General features: G+C 34.3%; 6 protein-coding genes across 7 annotated transcripts; 3 read left to right on the top strand and 3 right to left on the bottom strand.

The window, feature by feature from the left end:
* Nucleotides 1-64: 64 nt before the first annotated feature.
* LOC18027282 (dirigent protein 9) lies at nt 65-1,119 on the bottom strand. Its single transcript, XM_006411106.2, has one exon. It carries the CDS (start codon nt 1,037-1,039, stop codon nt 65-67), a length of 975 nt encoding a protein of 324 aa, XP_006411169.1. The 5' UTR covers nt 1,040-1,119.
* Nucleotides 1,120-1,787: 668 nt separating this feature from the next.
* LOC18027281 (caffeoylshikimate esterase) lies at nt 1,788-4,752 on the bottom strand. Of its 2 annotated transcripts, XM_024148426.1 has the most exons (8): nt 4,666-4,752; nt 4,521-4,553; nt 4,307-4,433; nt 4,048-4,194; nt 3,628-3,758; nt 2,638-2,775; nt 2,355-2,453; nt 1,788-2,275 (listed from the first exon to the last, which is right to left on the bottom strand). In XM_024148426.1, exons 1-8 carry the CDS (start codon nt 4,666-4,668, stop codon nt 2,000-2,002), a joined length of 954 nt encoding a protein of 317 aa, XP_024004194.1. In that variant the 5' UTR covers nt 4,669-4,752; the 3' UTR covers nt 1,788-1,999. The 2 variants fall into 2 exon arrangements, with proteins under 2 accessions (XP_024004194.1, XP_024004193.1); XM_024148425.1 differs by lacking the exon at nt 4,666-4,752 and having other exon boundaries at nt 4,521-4,559.
* A 2,633-nt stretch (nt 4,753-7,385) lies between these two features.
* On the bottom strand, nt 7,386-10,618 carry LOC18027280 (caffeoylshikimate esterase). The gene is made up of 7 exons (XM_006411103.2): nt 9,546-10,618; nt 9,330-9,456; nt 9,035-9,181; nt 8,827-8,957; nt 8,081-8,218; nt 7,889-7,987; nt 7,386-7,800 (listed from the first exon to the last, which is right to left on the bottom strand). Exons 1-7 carry the CDS (start codon nt 9,561-9,563, stop codon nt 7,525-7,527), a joined length of 936 nt encoding a protein of 311 aa, XP_006411166.1. The 5' UTR covers nt 9,564-10,618; the 3' UTR covers nt 7,386-7,524.
* LOC18027279 (60S ribosomal protein L35-2) lies at nt 8,792-12,477 on the top strand. Its single transcript, XM_006411102.2, has 5 exons — nt 8,792-8,921; nt 11,167-11,230; nt 11,343-11,478; nt 11,973-12,129; nt 12,271-12,477. Exons 2-5 carry the CDS (start codon nt 11,227-11,229, stop codon nt 12,343-12,345), a joined length of 372 nt encoding a protein of 123 aa, XP_006411165.1. The 5' UTR covers nt 8,792-8,921; nt 11,167-11,226; the 3' UTR covers nt 12,346-12,477.
* A 1,696-nt stretch (nt 12,478-14,173) lies between these two features.
* On the top strand, nt 14,174-16,289 carry LOC18027278 (exocyst complex component EXO70H1). The gene has a single exon (XM_024160902.1). It carries the CDS (start codon nt 14,351-14,353, stop codon nt 16,253-16,255), a length of 1,905 nt encoding a protein of 634 aa, XP_024016670.1. The 5' UTR covers nt 14,174-14,350; the 3' UTR covers nt 16,256-16,289.
* Nucleotides 16,290-18,406: 2,117 nt separating this feature from the next.
* On the top strand, nt 18,407-19,384 carry LOC18027277 (probable membrane-associated kinase regulator 4). The gene has a single exon (XM_006411100.2). The coding sequence runs from the start codon at nt 18,407-18,409 to the stop codon at nt 19,358-19,360; it is 954 nt and encodes a 317-aa protein (XP_006411163.1). The 3' UTR covers nt 19,361-19,384.
* Nucleotides 19,385-22,291: the final 2,907 nt, after the last annotated feature.

Raw genomic sequence — 22,291 nt, 5'->3', positions numbered from 1 at the left:
GAAGCTAGTGAACAAGAACATATACAAAAGCAATCATTTCTTGTCTAACTTTCATATTTCCTCTTCAAGCTTTGTATGTGAGGTATACACTGAAATGGAGGATGGTGTCTTGACCATCAGTGATATGCTGGTTGTTCTGGTTATGCAGAGTTTCCACTATGGCATAACCTTTGGCGTGCTCGAACTTCCCTGTCCCGCCAATAACCGCAATCTGAGAAGCATGAGAGGCGGTCCTGTGAACCCCAAAGAAGCTAATGGCATCGTCTAAAGTGTCATGATGGTCATGCTCTCCGTGTAGCAATACGGTCAGAGAAAGAGTCTGGCTTGTGCCGTCCAAGGAACTGGCCAAGTAAAAGCCTTGAGCTTTCCCTATAACAGCTGAGCCAAGCTCGTGGCTTTCGGTTAACTGGTCGTCTACAACGGTTATAGTTCCAAACATAAGATGCTGGAGAGCAGCACCAATAGGAAGGTTTCCCGCGGTTACAAATGGGAGGTTGTTAGAGTTAAAGGCATCGTTGGTATTGCCGTTAGTGTTTTGGATCACGGTGCTGGTCTGAGCACCACCGAGTCCGGTGAGAAGTGGGGCTGTGTTTGGGTTAATGACACTGTTAATGTTGTTTGTGTTGACAAGTGGGACTCCGTTGTCCACAGGGAAAATGCTGTTGCTTGCCTTTGAGAATGGTATTCCATTCACCTCGGTTTGAGCTACTATACCGGTGACCACACGAGCCGATGGGTGAGACCCGCCTAGCACGTCGTGCATGAAGAACTCTAGTACTGGCTTTGTAGCTCCTGCTGGACCGGCTGGGACTGTAGTTGCTGGTGCGGTTGTGGTTGTGGTTGTGGTTGCTGGTGGTGGGTTATCGTCGGTTTCATCAACCTCTTCAGCTTCGGTTGGAGCCACGGTTGGGATCTGGCCGGAAGGGACTAACTGAGGCTGAGGTTGGATCTCGTCGAGAAGTCTAGCGGAGTTGATAAGTGCGAGGAGATTGGAGGCTATGAGGAAGAGCATGATGGTTATGTGAAGAGCTTTGGCCATTTTAGAGTCTTTTGTTTGTGTTCTCAAGTTGTTTGTTGTGTATTGTGTGTTGTGTTTGATGTTTTGTTGATGGATGGACTAATGGGTTTATATAAAGAAACATTGGGGAATTTTGGTTAGTGTGATTGAGAATGGAGTCATTGGAGTGGAGTTGTTGTTGCTGTTGATTTGCTTTGGTTGTGTTTGAGAGTCAACTAAACCTCTATTTATCTATTTGAATTAGCTAATGATTTGCTACTTAATCCATAACTTTTTTAAAAATTCTAGATTCAGTATTCTAGTCAATTCACGGAATGCTTCATGCACCTTGTTGACTTATAGATCGTATGTAGTCACAACGGAAGTACTTTTAACAGCTTCTTCTTTTTCTCAAACTTATTAAAATCGATATGTTTGAACAAATTAACTCATGAATCAATTTTTATGCTGGCCTAAATAGAACACTGTATAAGAAATATACAATGTAAATATTACAGAGAAACATGTAAGGTGCATATTTATCTAGAGCAAAAAATACTAACAGCTACTATATATGGAACAGTATTAGTATGTGATTTGAGTAAGTGAGTATCATATATCTTATGTTCGATGCAATTATGTTTACATTTGATCAGTTATGATTTATGTGATCTCGTGAAAACGTCAATCTACAAACTTATAAGCGTAAACTCATGAATTCATTTTCGATATGGTTGAACAAATTAACTCATGAGTAAATTTTTTATACTGGCCTAAATAGGAACATTGCATAAGAAATTACGTACATTAAAACTAAAATATTCTTTGTAAAACAAAAAAGAACTCTAAAACAATAATTTTTTTAATAAAACGGGAAGAGTAGTTAGTAAATCAACAGAGTCACAAAATATCATTACAATAAAAGCATTCGAAAAGGGAAAGAAAAAACTATATTTGTGCGTTTGTGATATTTGATAAGTAACGACACAGCTACTTTACTTACTACCCTTTCAAAGGAAGACCATCATTCTTACGTTTAAGCTCGGATTCAAAGCTTCCATTTCCATCGGAAGCTCTCTTGTCCAGCCAATTAATGATGTCAGCAAACACAATCTCGATATTCTCTGGTGTCTCGCCATAGAGTAAACCATGCCACATCCCAGGATACAGTTTGAAAGTCTTGTCCGAACTCGAAGCAACTTCATACAGTTCTCGGCTCACCGCCTTGTCAGTCACTTTATCGTCTTCTCCGTGCAAAACCATGAACGGTAATGAAACCTATAGTATTACCATTTTATAGAAGTAAGCATAAGTATCCGAGTTATAATGTCTTATAAAGAACTATGTATATAAATACCTCATTCAGTCTCTTCTCAAGATCGGTGCTAATCCGCAATAGCTCATAAGCAGTCTTCAAGCGTGGACGACCTTTGTAGCAGTAAGGATTTTCTCTGACCTTTTCATCATTTCACATTTTCATTAGTTACGCGTTACAAATAAAATCTTTGTATCGCAAGGATTTTTCCCTAACCCTCACGAATTTTACAATGTCATCCATTAGTTATATATTTATCATATAACCTTCTGTATTTTCCCCTTAGTATTTCATTATCACGTGCTTAATTATAAGGTGAAAATACCTGTTTCCTGATTTCTGGCTGCTTGAAAGCAGTCTCAATAATATCTTGGCCAGGGATAATTTTCCACGTGGGTATGACTCCGCTAAGTTTCGACAATATCGAGATAACCACAGGGCTTGGTTTCATTTCTTCAGCGATCTGTGACATGTAAAAAATAAAAATCAGCGAGAATTAGTTGTGTTATTATATACATAATTGTAATATTTATCCACACATCTTCAATAGCTCGACTATGCTTCTTCCATATAAAACATCTACTTCTACGTTGTATCATAATAATATACCGTCCGCATAATGCGGGGTTGGATCCATTGATTGTAGATTGAAGATCAATTAAAAAATTAGTTTGCGTTTGATATTGGTATGATTACTTCAGCAACTTCGTGGGCGCGGTTTAATAATTAAAGTATTAAACATGAAATTTGACTAAGCTGTTTTTGTATTTTTTTGTTTCCTCATTATTGTTAGCACGCTATAAAAGATTAAGTTTCACACACTTGTCTTACAAATAATTGATTATAATCAACTAATAATTCAGCATCTTTCACATCATTATGATCCGTTTAAAAACTGACAACCAATATTTTGGGCATTTGCACATATGTTGGTTCCTTTTGGATTTGGTGGGCAAAAAAGTTGCACCACACCAAAACAATGAAAAAATATTATAAAATGTTTAAATATGTCAAAGTATCTTCTTATAAAATATAAACCAGGCTGGCTAAAAATTTCTATATGTGCATCTTTTTCAAAAAGGTAGTGGAAATTCAAATTATCTTCATTTTCCTCATATATACGTTGTAATAACATATTTATTTGCCTAGTAATCTCTGAAGAGAATATTATCTAGGCTGGCTAAAGCTTAGCTTAGCATTATATTGCTTATTTGTTATAATTTCTATATATATTAAATACTTTTTTTAAGTATACAAAATATATGCATATGCATGTGGCTTTCTATGTACGTACCTAAGAGAATGAGAATATTACCTTACACATTGGAGCAACCAAGACGGCCCCATCCCAAAACTCAGGCTTCTTTCTGTGTAACAGCAAAAGGACTGCTCCTCCCATTGATTCTCCAACCAAAAACCTCATCTTCTCTTTATTCTCTTCTCTCTCTAATTATTCCAAACCACAAACAAACAATACATCAAAATCCTTTTCTGATAAAGTGAGATGACAAAAAAAAAAATCATGTGTGGGCTACGTTCTTCCAAGAACACCATTTTCGAGAATATTTTTTCTTCAAAAATATTACTGAATAATCTTGTTTTTTTTTTTTTTTGTTTGTCTATCCAAATTACATCAAAGCTTTGTGAATGGTAAATAAAAAGTGACCGTGAGTCCGATGCCTCCGCATTCTAAAAGTCAATTTATAGTTTTACCCTATAGAAAAGTCAACTTTACCGCAGACGGATGTGTAGTGGGCAGAGACATCATCAACAAGATGATCAAAGTTTGGGACATAAGCACTAAGCCCATCAGATTTTCCATGTCCTTCATAATCCATTCCATACACACCAAATCCTGCCTTCACAAGCCTCCTCGCGGTACCTAATACAATCATATTCATCCCAAAAACACTAAATAAACTTTTGATATTCGATGATGAGAACATATACATATTCAATGAAATTATCACGAATTTAAGTGGGTTGGTCTCAACTGTTCATGGTGATGCTACATTCCATTGCATATCCATGGCAAATGAAGAGTAAAGCCTTTGGTTCTTGATTTGCTGGTAACCACTTGCACGTGAACAGCTTCATTCCTCGACTGTTCTTTATGAAACTCTGCATTTATAATCATCAATGTAAAAACAACAGATTTCTCTAATCTATGTGATAAATTTATTTATTATTGAGTATTAACACACACACCTCTTCATACTTGATGTCCTCTGTTTCACTTGCCTGCATACAAAAGAAACCCAATTCATTACAATAGAGCAACAACTTCAAACATTTCAGAATATGATCTGAAATAGACATAAACCAAAGAGCATTAAATCTTAACGTAACTGACCATAATTACGAAGAGGTTGATCGAAGTCTCTCTCTCTCTTTTTATTTTATTTTGTTGGAGAGGAAAGTATGATAAGAGATACCTATACGGCTCTGTATATATTGGGCAGTTTTGGCGGAAGAGGACGGTTCGACAATGCGACGCCGTTTGGTTTGATAGCGACGAAATAACGGATTCCTTTCCTCTCTTCGCACCCCAACACACGTTTTTTTTGTTACTTCTTCAAACTTTTGAAAGTCTTTGAAAGATCCCCTGACAGGTGGCAATTGGTCAAGTTTGGTGACGTTTATAAACACCCCCACAACTTTTCAAAATAACATAATTAATACATCAAATTTTGTTAATTATACGAAAAACTTTCTTTTAAGTCTTGAAACTGTTCAGAAACCCCCATCCCTCGAAAGTTTTTCATTTTCCGGCCTAGTACTTAGCAAAGAGAAGTTAGTGAAATTTTGAGTACTTCCTAGTTCCAGAAAAAAATATTGAATAATTAATCATAAAACCTCTAAATATAGTACATTTATGTTACTAAAATAGTCAAATCAGACTCATGTTTACATTACAGTATGCTAAGGTCGTTTTTAAAAAACAATTTCAAGCTTTTGATAAGGAGCACTTTTTGCACTTGACAAATCTTATATACTGTTTTATACTAAAACAAACTACTGTTATATTTTCTAAAGTATATATAAGTCAACCATCAAATGTTAGATCTACACTAACACTCACTGACACATGAGATTCACGGAACTTATGCCTTTTTAGAATGTCAAACCTACAATTCAGGATTGAAGTTTCGATAATTTTTATTCGATGGTGCAAAATTACGTCAATGAATACTTTTCCCTTTTTTTTTTTAATTCAGCATATCAACATATCTTAGCAGTTAGCAATAAATAATTATACAGCAGCCTTTGAGGACTGAGTTGTTTGGTTTATTTAACTTTTAATTATGCAGAGAGTGATCGAGATTTAAGAGCGACGACTATGAAATAGATTAATATATCCCAAAGTTCTGGTCGGTTTTTCATTTAGGGACTCTCAAACCGTTAAAAACGCATACATTTTAGTAAACCATGTGTTAATTATAAAATAGTTAATTACACATGTTTTTAAAAACAATATTTCCTTTCAAGAATCTTCTCAACCCTAGGCCGCTATATATATTTTTGATTCAAGTGACCTAAAAAAAAGTATAAAGAATTTCTGAAGTTTAACGGATGATCACGGAGAATTTTTTAGGAGTTTAGTAAGGATATTTTAGGGGTTTTAGGCCTACATATATATGTATATATATGCATGTTTTATTTTTAATTGTTTGTAGAGATCTAGAAACACATAGAAAAAGAGAGAGAAAAAATACTCTGAACTCGATTATAGTGTAATTTGTTTTTTGTTGCTAAAATCGATTAGTGTAATTCGTAGCAAGTGACATTAAAATAAACTACTATAAATCGTGTGTGCCTTTTCAGAGTCAGATTTAAGATCCAAATCTTAACAATTAGGACCAAGAAATACGTGCCTCCTTTAACAAATGAATAATGAAATAATGCATTAAAGAAAATCATTACAGAGTTTTTTTAAGACATCAAGACATCTTTGTAGAAGTGTGGGAAAGCTGTTCTTTAGAACTTTCAAGTGTTTGTATATCACCAAGTTAAAAATTAATTTTAAAAAACCTTTAAGGATCCTTTAGTCTTGCTTATTAAGGCTATGAAGATATGAAGACAAGTCCAATTAAACGGGCTGATATGCTCCTGGTGGAAATTTGACTCAGTCTATCCGCTATCTCTCGGTTATTTATGAAAGTTTCTCCCATCAACAAAGGTCCTAAAAACGTTTGTAATTATGTTTTTTGGGTTTGGCAACATTTATCTACATTATTATTTTAAAAAATCAGCACAAAACACATTGGAGTAACCAAGAGAGCTCCATTCCAAAACTTAGGTTTTTTCCTGCGTAGCAAAAAAACCACTGCTCTCCTAACATAAATCTTGTCTTCCAATTGTTCTCTTCTCTCACTATTTATATATAATGTTCCAAAGAAAAGTAAACCAACATATATAGTTATAAATTAATTTGATAATGTGTTAATGTCATACCAAAAAAAAAAACTTTCACGCTATTCATTTATCAGTTGCTTTTATCATCACACACTCGACCAAGAAAAATTAATAATGATACAAAAATTAGTTTTGCCATTACGACACTTTTGTCACACAAAAAGTATCGGTGAACTAGTGTCTATCCAGACTAGATATCCTCAGAGGAAAAGCTTTCAAAATTATGAGTTCAATACTTTTTTTCTGGTAGCCGATAACATTTGGCCCTTGGGTGCATAATCTTTTTGGACCATATGCAAATATATATATTAGTCTTTTCTCCGTCGTTGGTAAAAGCTTTGATCGTAAGTGAAAAGAAAACATATAAAAATATTTAATACAAAAAGAAATGATGAAATGGATTGATCTCAACTGTTCATGGTGATGTACGTACTGATGCTCCATTCCATGCCGCGCGTATCCATGGCCAAGGAAAACTAAAGCCCTTGGCTCTTTGTTTGTTTGTAGCCATTTGCACGTGAACAACTTCAATCCTCGAGTGTTCTTTTATGAAACGACACTACGGCGTTGACTTTCTATAAGTTTAGTAATTTCAGCTCAAAAAGTCATTGAAATTGTTGGCTAAAGAAAATTACCTAAAATCTAATTTGGAATATGTTATCTACAAATTTGTGTAATTTTGGACATTTATTGAAAGAGTTAAAGCACTCCATGTATTTGGCAAATAGCTTCGTTTGTAATGTAACATACAGATGACTACATAAGTACATTACCCAACTATATATATATCATTCACTTATTTTTGCATTAAACATCCGTCATGTTTATGTTTTAGCTCACTCTCTAACCTTCCGTTAGAATCGGAAGCTCTTTTTTCCAACCAATTTATAATATCACCAAACACAATTTCTGAATTTTCAGGAGTTTCTCCATATAACAAAGCATGCCACATGTTGGGGTATAACTTGAATGTTTTGTCGGAACTTGAAGCCAATTCGTAAAGCATTTTGCTTATGCTTTTGTCCGTCACTTTATCATCTTCTCCATGAAGAACAATAAAAGGAATCGATACCTGTTCAAGAGGCATACGTAATTAATTAGTATGTTGTGTACGTCAAATGTTTTTCTTCCTTAAAAAATACATATAAACCAATTAGAACCTGATGAAGATTTTTCTCGAGATCCAAGCTAACCATCAAGAGTTCGTAGGCGGTTTTGAGACGAGGCCGGCCTTTATAGCAATACTTGTTCTCCCTTACCTATAAATTTCATATGATATATATATATATATAAGTATAATAACAAAGTAATAAATTAAAATAGATAAAACTTAGACAATTATGATCAGTCACCTGATTTCTGATGTGTGGTTCTCTAATTGCAATATCAATAATATCGTTTCCTGGAACTATTTTCCATGTTGGAATAAACCAAGCAAGCTTGGTAAGAATTGAGGTAACTACTGGATGTGGCTTTATCTCTTCTGCTAACTGAACATAACAACATTCACTGTATTAGATGAAAAAAAAAACATTGTGTGGACTATATATTTGTTACTAATTGCTTGAGATCTTAACGCTGTATGGTATTAAAACTTTTTTTGTTGTTACTTTATTTTTGCATGATAACCGAGAGATTTCGGATCGAACTTCAGATAAATCCCCGAAACATGTGCAAAAGAGATTATGTCATGTGGATTATCATGATCATAATCGCAGTACGTTCACATTAAGTTTTAAATGGATTTTTATTGGCTTGTAGCAACTAGCAAGTAGTGGTGTAGCATGGATTAGAAGCTAGGAGATAACAGATAAGATAAGGTTTGTGTTGATCTAACTATTTTTTTTTTTTGTATTCTTCCATTGGAATCTCTATCAATACGCAATCCTTTGAACATGACTGAGGACGTATTAAAACAATAAAATAATTTCAGTTTTTCGTATCTTTTTATATACCAAATTAATCACACACTGTATCAAGATCAAATTTTTTTTTTAAAAAAAAATGGTCAACAATTTAAGACTATGATAAACTCAAAAGATGATCACGACCCAAAAAACCAAAAAAAAAAGCACTAGGTAATAGAAGAATCACAAACCTTACACATGGGTGCGACTAAAACAGCACCGTCCCAAAAATCAGGCTTATTTCTAGCTAAGAGCAACACAACTGCTCCTCCCATGGATTCTCCAAGTAAAAACCTCATCTTCCCTTTATTCTCTTCTTTCTCTTCAATTTAATCAACCATTTTTTTTAATAAATTAAGAAAATCTCTAGAATATAATCAAAGGTTTTTTAAAAATTACCACAAATTGTAGAGTAATGAATAGAGACATCATCAACGAGATCATCAAAGTTGCTGATGTAACCATCTAATCCCTCCGATTTTCCGTGACCTTCATAGTCCATTGCATAGACCGCAAAACCGGCCTTTGCTAGCCTCGTTGCTGTGCCTGATTAATCCATATTTTCATTGGTAAATATGTAATTATAAGTTATAACAATATTTTTGATCAACATTAGTAAATTAAAATATGTATCCAATAAGATATATCTAACCAAAAAGAGAAAATTTATAACAGAAAGAATGAGAGACGAAACTGTTCATGGTGATGCTGGATTCCACAGCGTATCCATGGCAGAAGAAGATTAAGGCCTTTGGTTCTTTCTCAACTGGTTTCCATACACAAGTGAACAACTTCATGTCTCGTGAGTTCAACACAAAATCCTGCATACAAATACAAAACCATTAAAATTCCATATTTTCTACTGTTATATCTAATATATCTATGAGCTGGAAAATATACAGACACTAACCTCTTCATACGTAAGCATGATTCTCTGCTTTTCTAAAAATATTAAGATCTTTAAAAAACTTTAAACTTTTAAGGGTTTATGCTTGAAAACAAAGTGAGCGAGTGCAGTCCAATTTATAGGAGCTGAAAAGGGAAAATTCAGAGAACTCAAGTAACCCGAAAAAAAAACAGGGGAAGCCGCTATGAACGCTGCGTTTTGGTAATTTGTAGAAACGATTTTAAGTCTTTGTGGGATTTTTTCGTTGTAGATGACGTCAATACCGACTTTGAATAAGTTCAAGATTTTTTTGGTAATGAATGCTTCAGCCGTTAGTGCTTGACGCCTTGACCGGCTTAGTTTTTTTTTTTTATTGACCAAATGGCAAATACTCCGACTTAGTCATCCCTTATTAAGTGCCATGCCATCACTATTTTTTTTGTTAAAGGTTTTTAATAGTGCCGTGCCATCATTTAATTAGTCTTTTGAATCTTTGATTTAGGGATGGATATACATGTATTTATGTCCTTGTGTAAACTTGCCGTCTTGACAAATGTATCTATATCATTATCATCATATTTATTAGAGTGTTTATCATCACCCTACTCATAATTCCACTTGTCTGATTGCTGTTAGGCTTGGTTGATTTGGTCAATTTGTCTAGGTGCTTTGGTTTTGGATTCTTTTTTTTATTCTTTGTTTTGTTTATCGGGTATATTCTTATTTTGTTTCCCTCTTTTAAGTTTGGACTCTAAAGTTATGTTGTAAATCATAGGCTTTGTTTTTGGGAGAGTTTCAATTTTTGCCGGTTTTAACATCAGGCTTATAATTTTCAATAAAAACTACTACTAGATGACCCAAAAAAACTAGAGCTGCCAAAAAAAAAACAATAACCAAACTAAATCAGTTTTATACGAACTTTGTGTTGTAAATTTACCACCCGAATACATGCAAGCAGACCCGTGCCTATATGTAGTAAAATGAAGCATTGGTCTACGGTCCATGTTTTTATAAAATATTAAGGGTCCATTTTTATTACATTCAATATTTTAGAATCCTAAAACCATTTTTAATCAAAATAGTTAATGAAAATTTTCAGAAACAGTAATAAACATTAGAAAAGGAAATTAGGTTAATATACACAATTCGCCTTATCAATGTTTTCAATTTTCACATTCGTCTCTTTACTTTTTTTTTTAACCGGAGATAATGTATGTTTGTTTTTCTTTTTTTTACATTTACAAACAAAATCAAAATTTTTTTTATTATATGTTTTTTCAAATATAAAATAGATATAAGCATAATTTAAGAATTGAGGTATTTTTACTACCGCCTAGGGTCTCAATAACTCTGGGCACAGCTCTGCATGCAAGTTCTATATGTAAGTTTTTTCCAACCTATGAAGAGTTATTCCCTATAATTGTTCCTCCTTTAATCCCTCTAATCTTCTATGAAATACTCTAAAACACAAGAAATAAGAAATAAACTTCAAACAAAAACCTTCTATAGATTAAAGGATTAATGATCCTCGGCCCATATGATGTCAAATTCGGCCCAATGATAATGCCCAGAATAAACATAACCTAAAATCCGGTCAAGTCTTAGCCGTCATCGTCTTAGCCGTCATCGTCTTCATTTTGTCTAGGGTTTCTGATCTTTTATAACACCCAAGAGAGTAAAGGAAACCAGAGAACTCGAAGACGCAATGGGTAAGCCTGAAAATACTTTTCGATTAGTATCAGTTTACTTTCATCGTTCCTGTTTTATTTTTACGTTAGATCACAACATTTTGTTTTGTATTGTGAAATGGAATATGAACAGCGAGAATCAAGGTCCATGAGCTGAGAGAGAAATCAAAAGCGGATCTTTCTGCTCAGTTGAAGGATTTCAAGGCGGAGCTTGCTCTTCTTCGCGTCGCTAAGGTCACTGGAGGTGCTCCCAATAAGCTCTCCAAGATGTATGTGTTTCCACATCTATAAAAACTTTCGATTGATTTTCAGTGATATGATTGCATTTTCTTTAGTGATTTATATTGTCAAAGCTTGATTAAATTCGTAATCCATTCTCTACAGCCTTGTTTATAATTTAGCTTGTGTTAGTGATCAAGCATATGTGCTAATCATTTCTTACTAGGCTTAATTCAGGTTTGTGATTGTTAATTGAAGACATAATTATGGTACTAAGTATCATATTTTTTCAACAAGATTAGGCGTGTATGACCAATTTGTACTTGGTTATGCTGTCAAAATTTTGTAAATGGGATACATTTTAGCTGTATTCTAGTTGCCTATGAGTGTTTTTCAGTAGATAAATTAAGCTACTTCCAAGTAGAATTGCATTCGTGAAAGAAAAAGTAGCTTACTTGGCTTAGTTTTCCTGTGCTGGATCCGTTCCTTAACTCATTTTAAGTCACAGTGATCTCAAATGAGCTCTGTTTGTGTTGATTTTCAGCAAGGTGGTGAGGAAGTCAATCGCTCAGGTATTGACAGTGATCTTACAGAAACAGAAGTCTGCTCTTAGAGAGGCATACAAGACCAAGAAGTTTTTGCCTCTCGATCTTCGTCCCAAGAAGACTAGAGCTATCAGGAGGAGACTCACCAAGCATCAGGTAAAACTTCCACTCCACTCTGCTTCTCATTTGTGATTTTAAAAACGAAACCTTTTAAATGAAAAGAAAGAAGAATGTGCATGCGAATACGATATCTGGCAGTTTATACTGATTGAATATTGTGTGGCTTGCTTTGAACAGGCATCGCTGAAGACAGAGAGGGAAAAGAAGAAAGAGATGTACTTTCCAATAAGAAAGTATGCTATTAAGGTGTAAAAGCTTTATTTCTTAAATCACATCAATCTTTGTGTTTTGAATCCATTTTGGCTCGTGCGTGAGTTTGTCTTTTTTTGGTTCCTGATTGAAGATTTTAAAGGCTCTTAATGAAAGATTTGATTTACAAAAGCAGTTTATTGTTATTATCACTTGGCTACCTAGTCAAGTTTCTCTATCATAAAACCTGAGGTTTCTGTGAGAATTGAGTTGATAAAAATATTGAAACCTACATAGCGATAAAGCTTTGAAGAATTGATGCACCAAAATGTTTCGCAATAGTTCGTGGTTACTGTTAGGTAATTTGTTTGTTATATAGCTAAAACATCAATTTGAACTTTTGTTTATGATAAAACTAGTCTTATAATCTACGTATTTGGGAGAAAAAGTCAGTTTGAGAAATTTCAAATTTGACTTTGTAATTTCTTGTCTTATAGGCAAGAGTTGACTTTAGCAGAATCTGTTCAGCCAATCATTTTCACATTTTCTTCGATTCATTATTTCATTTTCGTTTTCTTGAAGTGGTAACTGTTGAAAACAAGTGTTCAAAAATCAAACCTAATGAATTGTCCTATTGCTTTCTTACTCTAATAAGCACCGGATATTTAGATTTAGCCAAAACGTCCAACTAATTACAGAGCTTAGAAAAGGCTCATATAGAAAAGAAAAAAATTACAGAGCTTAACAAAGCCGTCGATAAATAGTTTCTCGCCAATTCACCTAGACCAAAACCTAAACGACCAAGTGGCCCACAGTGACCAAAGAGATACCACTTCGTGCCTTTCCTTTTTTCATGCATAACAATGATCAAAATCATAACTCTGATCAGTACATAATCGACATTATTTTCTAAGCCCATCTTTTTCCTTGCACTTGGTTAGACAGTTTTGAAGTTCTTGGAAAATTAGTCCTATAGGTCATAGGAAGTAAACTTTTTCTGCAGAACTAGATTGTTTTTTCAGTAAAATGACCTCGAAGATATATAACATATACGCAATTGACTTTGATACGCAAATATTCCGTTTTTTTTTTAATCTTTGAAAAACTGCCGTGGCTAACAAAACATGTGTGTAAATTAATTTTTCGAACCTTGTCAGCATGTCATTACTAATATCAATATGTAAATGTAAATACATAATATTAGAGATAGTGTACATATCTTTAGTCTGTTGGTCAAACAATAGGTTAATAATAGTCTTAGTCAGTGATGGCAAAAACAATGATAATGATAATTAGAAATTATTATCTTGGGTTTCAATATCCTCGAATTGAATTATACAAGTTGTAATTTCGTATTCATACTAGGTTCTCGAATTCTACTTATCCTATGGATTCATACCACGATAAAAACAGTATGAGTATCTTAGTTCCATAAAAGATTTACGTAATGAAGTTACAATACGCATACATTGTTAAAATTTTGAAAAATCTTTAAACGTAAAACTTAACTCTAGTGAAAATTTTAACGTAAATGTGAGATCTTTAAAAGTGTCCTTGTTCTAACCCGAAAATTAAAGTTGACTTTTTCACCAACTCCTATATCCTTAAAATATTTCTATATTAATTAGATGAATTTTTCCAAATTTTTGCCAAGTCAAAGACTCAAAGCCACGTACACTAATATATTCTTCTATCTAAGGACTTGATGAAATGTTTAAGTATTAAGAATAGAATGATTAAGAAACAAGGAAAAAACTACTGTATTTGGTCAATTCTTGTATGGGTTACCTCGAGAGTTCTAAGAATCTAACATTTAATCATTAAACGTCAGTGTAAATAATGAAACGTTACTTACATTTTTATATTGAATACACAAATAGAGAAAGCCAGCCAATGGTTTGTATTGGTCATTGGTCACTCAAACATTGAGAAATCATCTCCCTATACTCTATATAATGTTAAATGGACTTTCCAGAGACATGAAGAGAGTAGAAGCTAAGTGACTCCATTAAACATAATATTTTCTATATATTCATAAGGAAGAGCAAATTAAAGCAATAAGTACTCAATGGCGAAAAAGGCAAAGTCTGTGCTTTTCTCTTCCTCTTCTCCTAAATCACTCCTTTCTTCTCTTTCTACATTCACTTCTCTCCCTGCTTCTCCTCTCAATCAGACTTCTTCTCAGTCGATGATGGAGGAAACCGTGGAAGCCGCGGAATCAATCATCAAGAAATGGGATCCCAATTCACCCTCCTACACAAAGATCATCTCTCTGTTTAGTCACAGCAGAAAAGAAGCCAAAGAATTCATCAGATGCGTCCGTGACTTACGCAGAGCCATGCACTTTCTTGTCTCTCAACACTCTCAATCTTCCAAGCTTGTTCTTGCACAGAAACTGATGCAGATCGGTATGTCCAGGCTCGAAAAAGAGTTCTTCCAGATACTGTCTTCTAACCGAGACCAGCTTGACCCTGAATCAGTCTCTGGTCAATCCTCCATTTCAAGCAATTCAGAATTCGACGATGTTATGCAGTCTGATGATGATGAAGACGAAGATGATGAGCTGAAGAAGGCTGGGGAATCGATCACTCAGGTTGAAAAAGCCTCGGCTCTGGTGATGTCAGACTTAAAGGTCATAGCAGAGACTATGATCAGCTGTGGTTATGGCAAAGAATGCATAAAGAGCTATAAACTGATCAGAAAGTCGATTGTTGATGAAGGGCTACACTTACTTGGGATCGAGAAGTGCAAGATCTCCCGGTTTAACAGAACGGACTGGGGCGTGCTCGAGCCTATGATCAAGAACTGGATCAAAGCTGCAAAGATTGGAGTCACAACACTCTTCCGTGGAGAGAAACTTCTCTGTGACCACGTCTTCTCTGCTTCGAGTACCATAAGAGAGTCTTGCTTCTACGAGATAGCGAACGAGGCAGGAATCAATCTTTTCAGGTTGCCTGAGCTCGTAGCCAACAAGGAGAGAAAACCACCACCCGAGAGGATCTTCAAGCTCATGGATCTTTATACAGCAATCTCTGACCTTTGGCCAGAGATAGAACTGATATTCCACTTTGATTCAGTAGCTGCTGTGAAAACTCTGGCGCTCTCATCGCTCAAGAAACTCAAGGGCTCAATTCACACGTGTCTCACGGAATTTGAGTCGACGATACAAAAGGATTCTTCGAAAGCAGTTGTTGCTGGAGGAGGGATCCACAAGCTGACTCGAACAACGATGAGTTTCATATCATCACTTTCTGAATACAGCTCTGTGTTGTCAGAGATTCTTGCAGAGCATCCTCTCAAGAGAAACACCCGTTTGTTAGAATCTTACTTCACGGCTCCAATCTTGGAAGATGAACACAACAACCACGTAATCTCGGTCCATCTAGCTTGGCTCATCTTGGTTTTCCTCTGCAAACTAGACATCAAAGCAGAGAGTTACGGAGATGTTTCCCTCTCTTACCTCTTCCTTGTCAACAACATTCAGTTCGTGGTTGACACTGTCCGTTCATCTCATCTCAAGAACCTCCTCGGAGACGATTGGCTAATAAAACACGACGCAAAACTCAGAAGCTACGCTGCAAACTACGAGACAGCAGCGTGGGCCAATGTGTTCTTATCTTTACCAGAGAAAACCAACGTCACGCTATCACCAGAGGAGGCCAAAACACGTTTCAAGAGATTTCACGCCGCATTCGAAGAAGCGTACATGAAACAGTCATCGTGTGTTATAACAGACGTGAAGCTTAGGGACGAGCTTAAAGTTTCCATAGCAAAGAAACTTGTACCGGAGTACAGAGAGTTTTACGAGAAGTACTTGCCAACGCTGAGGCAGGAGAGAAACATAGAGATGCTGGTTAGGTTTAAGCCTGATAACTTGGAGAACTACCTCTCAGATCTGTTCCATGGAACACCGATACTAAGTTGCTCTTCTTCTTCTTCATCTTGTATCTCACTTGGATGTGTAAGAAACTAAAGTTCACGGTTATAGCAATTTTCTGAATAGCATTATCACTGAAATGGATGTGAAATATCAAATAAGTAAACCCTACTTATATATGTTACATTGTATTTCTATTATGTGTGTATACAAAACAAAAGATGAAAAAGGGAAAGAAAATTGAGCTGATGGTTACCTGAATCTATAGACAGAACAATTAAGAAATGGACTTAGATCATTCATCTAATACATGCACAAAGAAGATGAACAGTCTCTAACTAGAAAAGGTCAAGAATCTACATATTGAGGTTTTGGTTTGATAGTAAACATCAATAAGTAAAATTTAAATTTTTATTACAAAAATCAAAACTTTTAACTATCTAAAGAAACTCGCAGAAGAAAAAGCAACCTAAATCGAAATCAAAAGCTCCTCAGAAACAATTAGACATAACAAAATGCAATAGTCTCAATCAATCAAAGCTCAAATCATCCACTGATTTTGTTTAGTGTCGCCACAAACTTGTAATTCCGATATCCACAATAGACATGCGCAAAAATAAATCAAAGATCCAGCTAAGCAAATACCAATAACTGGAATAGGAACTGAAGAACAGAGTCTGACCTTCTTTCTCTTCGATTCGTTATTCCTTCTTCCATCTTTTCCTTCAACTGCCCACGTGTCGAAAGTTAGTGTCTTGCCACCAATGCTCTTGACGAAGATTTGCATCATCTTTTTGTTTCTAGATGCAGATCTTCGTGAACAGCCTCGGAGGCAAGACAGTAACTATAGAAGTCGAGAGCTCGCACAATGTCTTTTCAGAGATGAAGAGAGAAATAATACGAGATCGGCTAAACCGGTAATTCATAATTGTTATGTCGAGGAAAGCGGTCAGACCGGGTGGGGGTTCTTTGGTTTATTATAAAATATGGTTTAGTCCCTATGGGCTACCCGAGAGATACGACCAAATTTAATCACGACCAAATTTAATCGATCAAAGCCAAGGCATTGGGCTAAACTCAAGCAATAAATTAAATTTTCGCATAGTGTATTGACAAAAACAAAAAGTAAAATAATTATTTTGTTAATTAGGAAGATAATATCAGAAAATTAAGAAAACAATAGAAAACAAATTTCTCATGAATATATCAGGGCGATGACCCCGTAATCAAGTAAAATGTCTGGAACATCGTAATGTACAATGGGATGCGACTTTGCCAATAGAATAATAAAAGATTTCCACACTATATATTACAAATATACTATGGGGAAAGGTATAAATAAGCGCTATAAACAATCTACATGATGAAAAGCAAAAATAGTTTTATTCAAATTTTAATTTAAAAAGAAAATTTGGTTTTAATAACCGTGTACCTAATTACCTATGTATCTTAAATTACTCTGTGTTATCAGCGTATCATACGGGTCACGACATAATCATATTGTTGATCCTATTTGGGTAGTGGTGTAACTGCTGTTGATGCATTTATTTATTGCTTGAGTAACCAATAAGACAGAAACAAAATATCACACACGTGGGCTTCTACCGAGACTACTGTCTCTCATCGTCGTCTTTGTTCAAATTTAAAAGAAATCCAAATATATTTATAGAAACACAAATAAGTGAAATAATTATCAGATAAGGTTATGTATACATACATTTGTTATATTCTAAAACTTTGTCTCTCTATTCGTTCTTTCAAAATCTAAGCTTTAGACCTTTAGTCATCATTGATGACGATGTAGAACCCGTTTAGCTTTCTAAAGCCAATCAAATAATTCTTCAAGCGAATATGGAATTAATAAACCATTTTTATACCCAATGTTTATCAAAATTGACCCACCTTGTATAGTTGTATTGAGTACAAGTTTAAATGGTGGTCCATCCAAGAACCTATTATTTCTGAATATATATGAATTTATACATGGTACTCATCACTCATTCGAACTGATATAGAAACAAATATTCCTTGTTTATTGTATTCCTAAACTTTTATTTTATTTTTATCATATATGTAAGTTAGAAAACACAATTTGGTCCACATTCCACTGTTGTACCTTCTTTACCAAATCAAAAACCTAACACTTAAGTCTCTCTTGCATATATAAAGACAAACCTCTTCGTCTCTTAACTTAACTCATATCTCTAATCACTGAAACATAAACACAAACAAAAAACAGAAACACAAATGGCAATCAATCAAGAGCGATGCGACAGTGATGTGGAAGAAGATTACATAGACATGGAAGTAACTTCTTTCACAAACCTCGTACGCGAAACTCTCAATAACAACAACTACCCTCGAGAGTTCGAGTTCCAAATGTCTCATATTTGTCCTCTCGAGATAGACAAAACCACTTCTCCAGCAGACGAACTCTTCTACAAAGGCAAGCTTCTCCCTCTCCACTTACCTCCACGTCTCCAAATGGTCCAGAAGATTCTAGAAGATTACACCTTTGACGACGAATTCTACAGCACACCTTTAGCCACCGGAACGGTTACAACTCCGGCGACGAGCAACACTCCTTTCGAGTCCTGCACTGTCTCTCCCGCAGAGTCTTGTCATGTGAGTAAAGAGCTTAACCCTGAAGACTATTTCCTTGAATATTCAGATTCAGTGGAGCAGAAGAAATCGTGGGGCAAGAAACTGAGATTGATCAAGCAGTTGAGTTTTGGAACGAAGATTAAAGCTTCAAGAGCTTATCTAAGATCCTTCTTTGGAAAATCAAGTTGTTCCGATGAGTCAAGAGTTGCTGATGAAGGATCGATTTTGAGGTATTCGCGAGTGCAGCCTCCTTTTGGACAAATCAAAACAGAGAGACCTAAAAAACAGAGTAATGGTTCTGCTTGCGGGAGCCATAGGAGATCGTTTTCTGTTTCTATGAGAAGACAACCAGTGAAGAGTTCGAACAACAAATCATCGACCAGTTTAGGGTTTCGTCCTTTGCAATTTTTGAAGAGAAGTACGAGTTCGAGCTCAGAGATTGAGAATTCTATTCAAGGAGCTATCTTGCATTGCAAGCAATCTCAGCAACAGAAGCAGAAGCAGTATGGTGTAAATGAGGTCGGATTTTGTTCGTTGTCAGCTTCGAAAATCGCAGCGACTGATGATCAAGAACGGGCTCAGATGTTTAGGGGTTAATTAAGTAATTAAACTGGACATGAAGAAGAGGATGAGAAGAAAATAAGAATTGAGTGAGAGTGAAAGAACTAAAGATTAGATTCTTCGTTATTTTCTTTTGATTTTACTCTTATTTTTTCTTCTTCTTTGTATTTCTATCAGTTTTCATAAATTCCTAATGCCATTTTCGTGTCAAAAAAGGATATAATGAGAAATCGGTTATTAGGTTCATCTCAAATTACTAGTGATTTGAGGTTTTAAAATTCAGTTCAGATTTTTTCCCAGATAAAAGATTCAATATATGATCGGAATTAATGTAAGTTAATGCAAATGTCTATTTGAGAGTTTTAAAGGATTTTACTAAAACTGTTTTACACACATGTATGATTTTTGTTTAGCTTACTTTTCTTTTTTAATTTTCTTTTCTTTCATATGGGTTTCCAGATCGTCAACAGTTTAATATATTGACTAAAATGTAAATAATTCAGTACATTACAGTATGCGCATAACAATTACAAAATTAATTTAAGAAAATTACTATGGTTGTTTAAATATTTTGTATGATTTAGTTAAAAATCTGTTAAAAAAGATTAATATATAAATAATTTAATTTTACAATTATTACTAGCGAAAATAGGGGAATACCTCTAGTTTTTGAACATGTTTTGAACTAAATATTGCTGCCACTGTTAAAATCACCAAAAGTAGTCATATTAGCAGGAAAAAACATTCCTTGTACGACGAAAGATAAAATGAATAATTTATCAGAGATTGATTGATAGAGTGAAATGATGATTCCCTAAACACGAGTGTTCAGAGTCAGACCGTCGTTATCACCATAGAAAGGTTCACTTCTTAAAGTTGAAAAGGAGTATATATCGGGAAACATGGATCCATGCTTTAAGAAAGCTGATCGCTACTTCGCTCCAAAGTTTAGATAAATAATTGTAATTTGTGTAAACAAACAATTTATATCTCAATGGAGAAATTATGTCTATGTTTATAAAAGCATCATTACAAGACATGATGACGTACACAGCAACCTAGGGGTTAGGTCGAGTTCTGAATTAGTCTAATTAGACTTTTTTTCTCAAAAAAAAATTAGTCTAATTAACCCCTTTTCTAATGTTCAGTTTCTTTTCTAGCGTCTTCTTTCTATATTAACCTCTTGATTCTTTATACATGGTTAAGATTAAAGTTCTACTTTTTTTAAGGTTTGATTTTTCTAAACACAAATATATTTTATAAGTATATTATGTTTGCAATTAGTTTTTTTATACTATAACTTTGTTCATTTGTAAGTTTAGTAAACTCAAATTGAAAACTTTTTTTTTCTTTAACAAGAGAAAATGGAAAACTATTCGATTAGCGTATAGCGTATTACATACGCATTTATGATTGATTTATAAGCTATTTAGAAAGTAGTTTAACATACTAGTTTAGTGGAGAAGTCGTCAAACGTCCATTATCACACACATTGGTGTCACTATGATTTTAGGCATTCGCCCGTTATTGATTTTTGTAGATCGTGGCAGGACCGTGTCTGAGCACAGGCTAATGAAGCATGTACTTCAAGGTTAGAGGAGTTAAATATTTTTTTTGGGCCAATTTTTCAGAGTTATAATTAATCCAAATGGTTTGTGAATAAGTAAAAGCATGTTTGGTTAAAGATTTGCTTGGATTCGACTCTTCTCAGATGCATATATGTCATTTTTTCTTCTTTTTACCAATTATTTGTGGGTTAAACTGCATTAAGAAGAGTTTTAAGGGACCAATTTTTTTACTCGCTTGTAGTTAGAGAAATCTCAGACACGGCTCTGGATCCTGGAGTTTATCCAATGCATGTGCAGTAAAATCGAAATGTTAGATTAGATAGATATAATAGACGAAAGAACTTCTCCAGTGTTTGTCTCTTACAAGAATTAAGGGACACTTGTGTGAATTAAAAAATCAATCCAAGGCTAAATGAGAAGTATGGTAGTATATGGCATCGCATAACTATAAATATAATCCTGCAGCACAATGTAGTATTAAATAATCTAACTCCAAAAAGGCAATTAGCAGGAAGAGAAGGGACAAGAGAACCCAAAGCCGTGGGCTGCTTTAGCATATATTTTGTGTTTGATTAGTGCGTGTGCATCAGTTTAAACTTTCAAACTTCAAAGCCTTAAAGTAAGATGTCTTGTCCAAAGCTATTCTTTCTCTTTTTATAACGATGTCGTAAAAATAAATGTTTTTTCATTGTTAATTTATTTACATAATCATGTAATATTGTAGGGGTATATACTATAATGGTTATATTGTTTTATTTTATGAAAATCAAAATGTAATATCATGTAATAGCTTGAAATGTTATATAAATAAATTTTATCCCTCCATTAAAGGATTTTTTTTTATAAATTAGTGGTTTACATATAAAACAGAAAGGAATGAAAAAAAAAACTAAGAAAATTGTAGTGCACCATGCGGCCCATGCAGTGACATCCTTACTTTGATAGTCCGATTTAAAGTTTCTATATAATTGTGTGAAATGTTCAAGTTTCTTACGCATGTTGTTTGTGTTTCTATGATTTCTTAGGCCCATCTGATTTTTGGGTTAAACTTTTTCCCCATAGAATACGTAATGATATAAATATTAACATAAGCAAATTCAACATACATACAGTAATATGCGATATATATTAACATATGTAGTATAAAATATAATCCAATATATACGTATAATATATAACATATATCATAGGTATGAATATACAAATATAATGTCATATTTTTCAAAATAAGTTATTTATACGACAAGATATTTGTCATTTGTAAGACATCCCCACATGTATTATTACTTTACTCTTGGTATTGTTTTTTTTGTTGTTGTTAAACGACTCTTGGTATTGTAATTAATATTCTTTTGAATGTATCTATCTATATGATACTTCTGATTTATAACTAAGAAAA

Source organism: Eutrema salsugineum, unplaced genomic scaffold, assembly GCF_000478725.1.
Source record: "Eutrema salsugineum unplaced genomic scaffold, Eutsalg1_0 scaffold_10, whole genome shotgun sequence".
Classification (NCBI taxonomy): Eukaryota; Viridiplantae; Streptophyta; class Magnoliopsida; order Brassicales; family Brassicaceae; genus Eutrema; species Eutrema salsugineum.
Note: the sequence above shows the minus strand (reverse complement) of the source record. Positions and strands in the feature narration are given on the sequence as shown.

Excerpts from the sequence above, each read along its gene's own strand:
- LOC18027282 (XM_006411106.2), bottom strand. The coding sequence starts at position 1,039 with ATGGCCAAAGCTCTTCACATAACCATCATGCTCTTCCTCATAGCCTCC.
- LOC18027281 (XM_024148425.1), bottom strand. The coding sequence starts at position 4,559 with ATGCAGGCAAGTGAAACAGAGGACATCAAGTATGAAGAG. Across the intron at positions 4,434-4,520 it reads AGGACATCAAGTATGAAGAG|AGTTTCATAAAGAACAGTCG; the intron begins GTGTGTGTGTTA and ends TTATAAATGCAG. Across the intron at positions 3,759-4,047 it reads CCACTACACATCCGTCTGCG|AGAGAGAAGAGAATAAAGAG; the intron begins GTAAAGTTGACT and ends TGGAATAATTAG.
- LOC18027280 (XM_006411103.2), bottom strand. Across the intron at positions 8,958-9,034 it reads TCATTACTCTACAATTTGTG|AGAAAGAAGAGAATAAAGGG; the intron begins GTAATTTTTAAA and ends ATTAAATTGAAG. Across the intron at positions 7,988-8,080 it reads AACCACACATCAGAAATCAG|GTAAGGGAGAACAAGTATTG; the intron begins GTGACTGATCAT and ends TGAAATTTATAG.
- LOC18027279 (XM_006411102.2), top strand. Across the intron at positions 11,479-11,972 it reads CCCAATAAGCTCTCCAAGAT|CAAGGTGGTGAGGAAGTCAA; the intron begins GTATGTGTTTCC and ends GTTGATTTTCAG. Across the intron at positions 12,130-12,270 it reads GGAGACTCACCAAGCATCAG|GCATCGCTGAAGACAGAGAG; the intron begins GTAAAACTTCCA and ends TGCTTTGAACAG.
- LOC18027278 (XM_024160902.1), top strand. The coding sequence starts at position 14,351 with ATGGCGAAAAAGGCAAAGTCTGTGCTTTTCTCTTCCTCTTCTCCTAAA.
- LOC18027277 (XM_006411100.2), top strand. The coding sequence starts at position 18,407 with ATGGCAATCAATCAAGAGCGATGCGACAGTGATGTGGAAGAAGATTAC.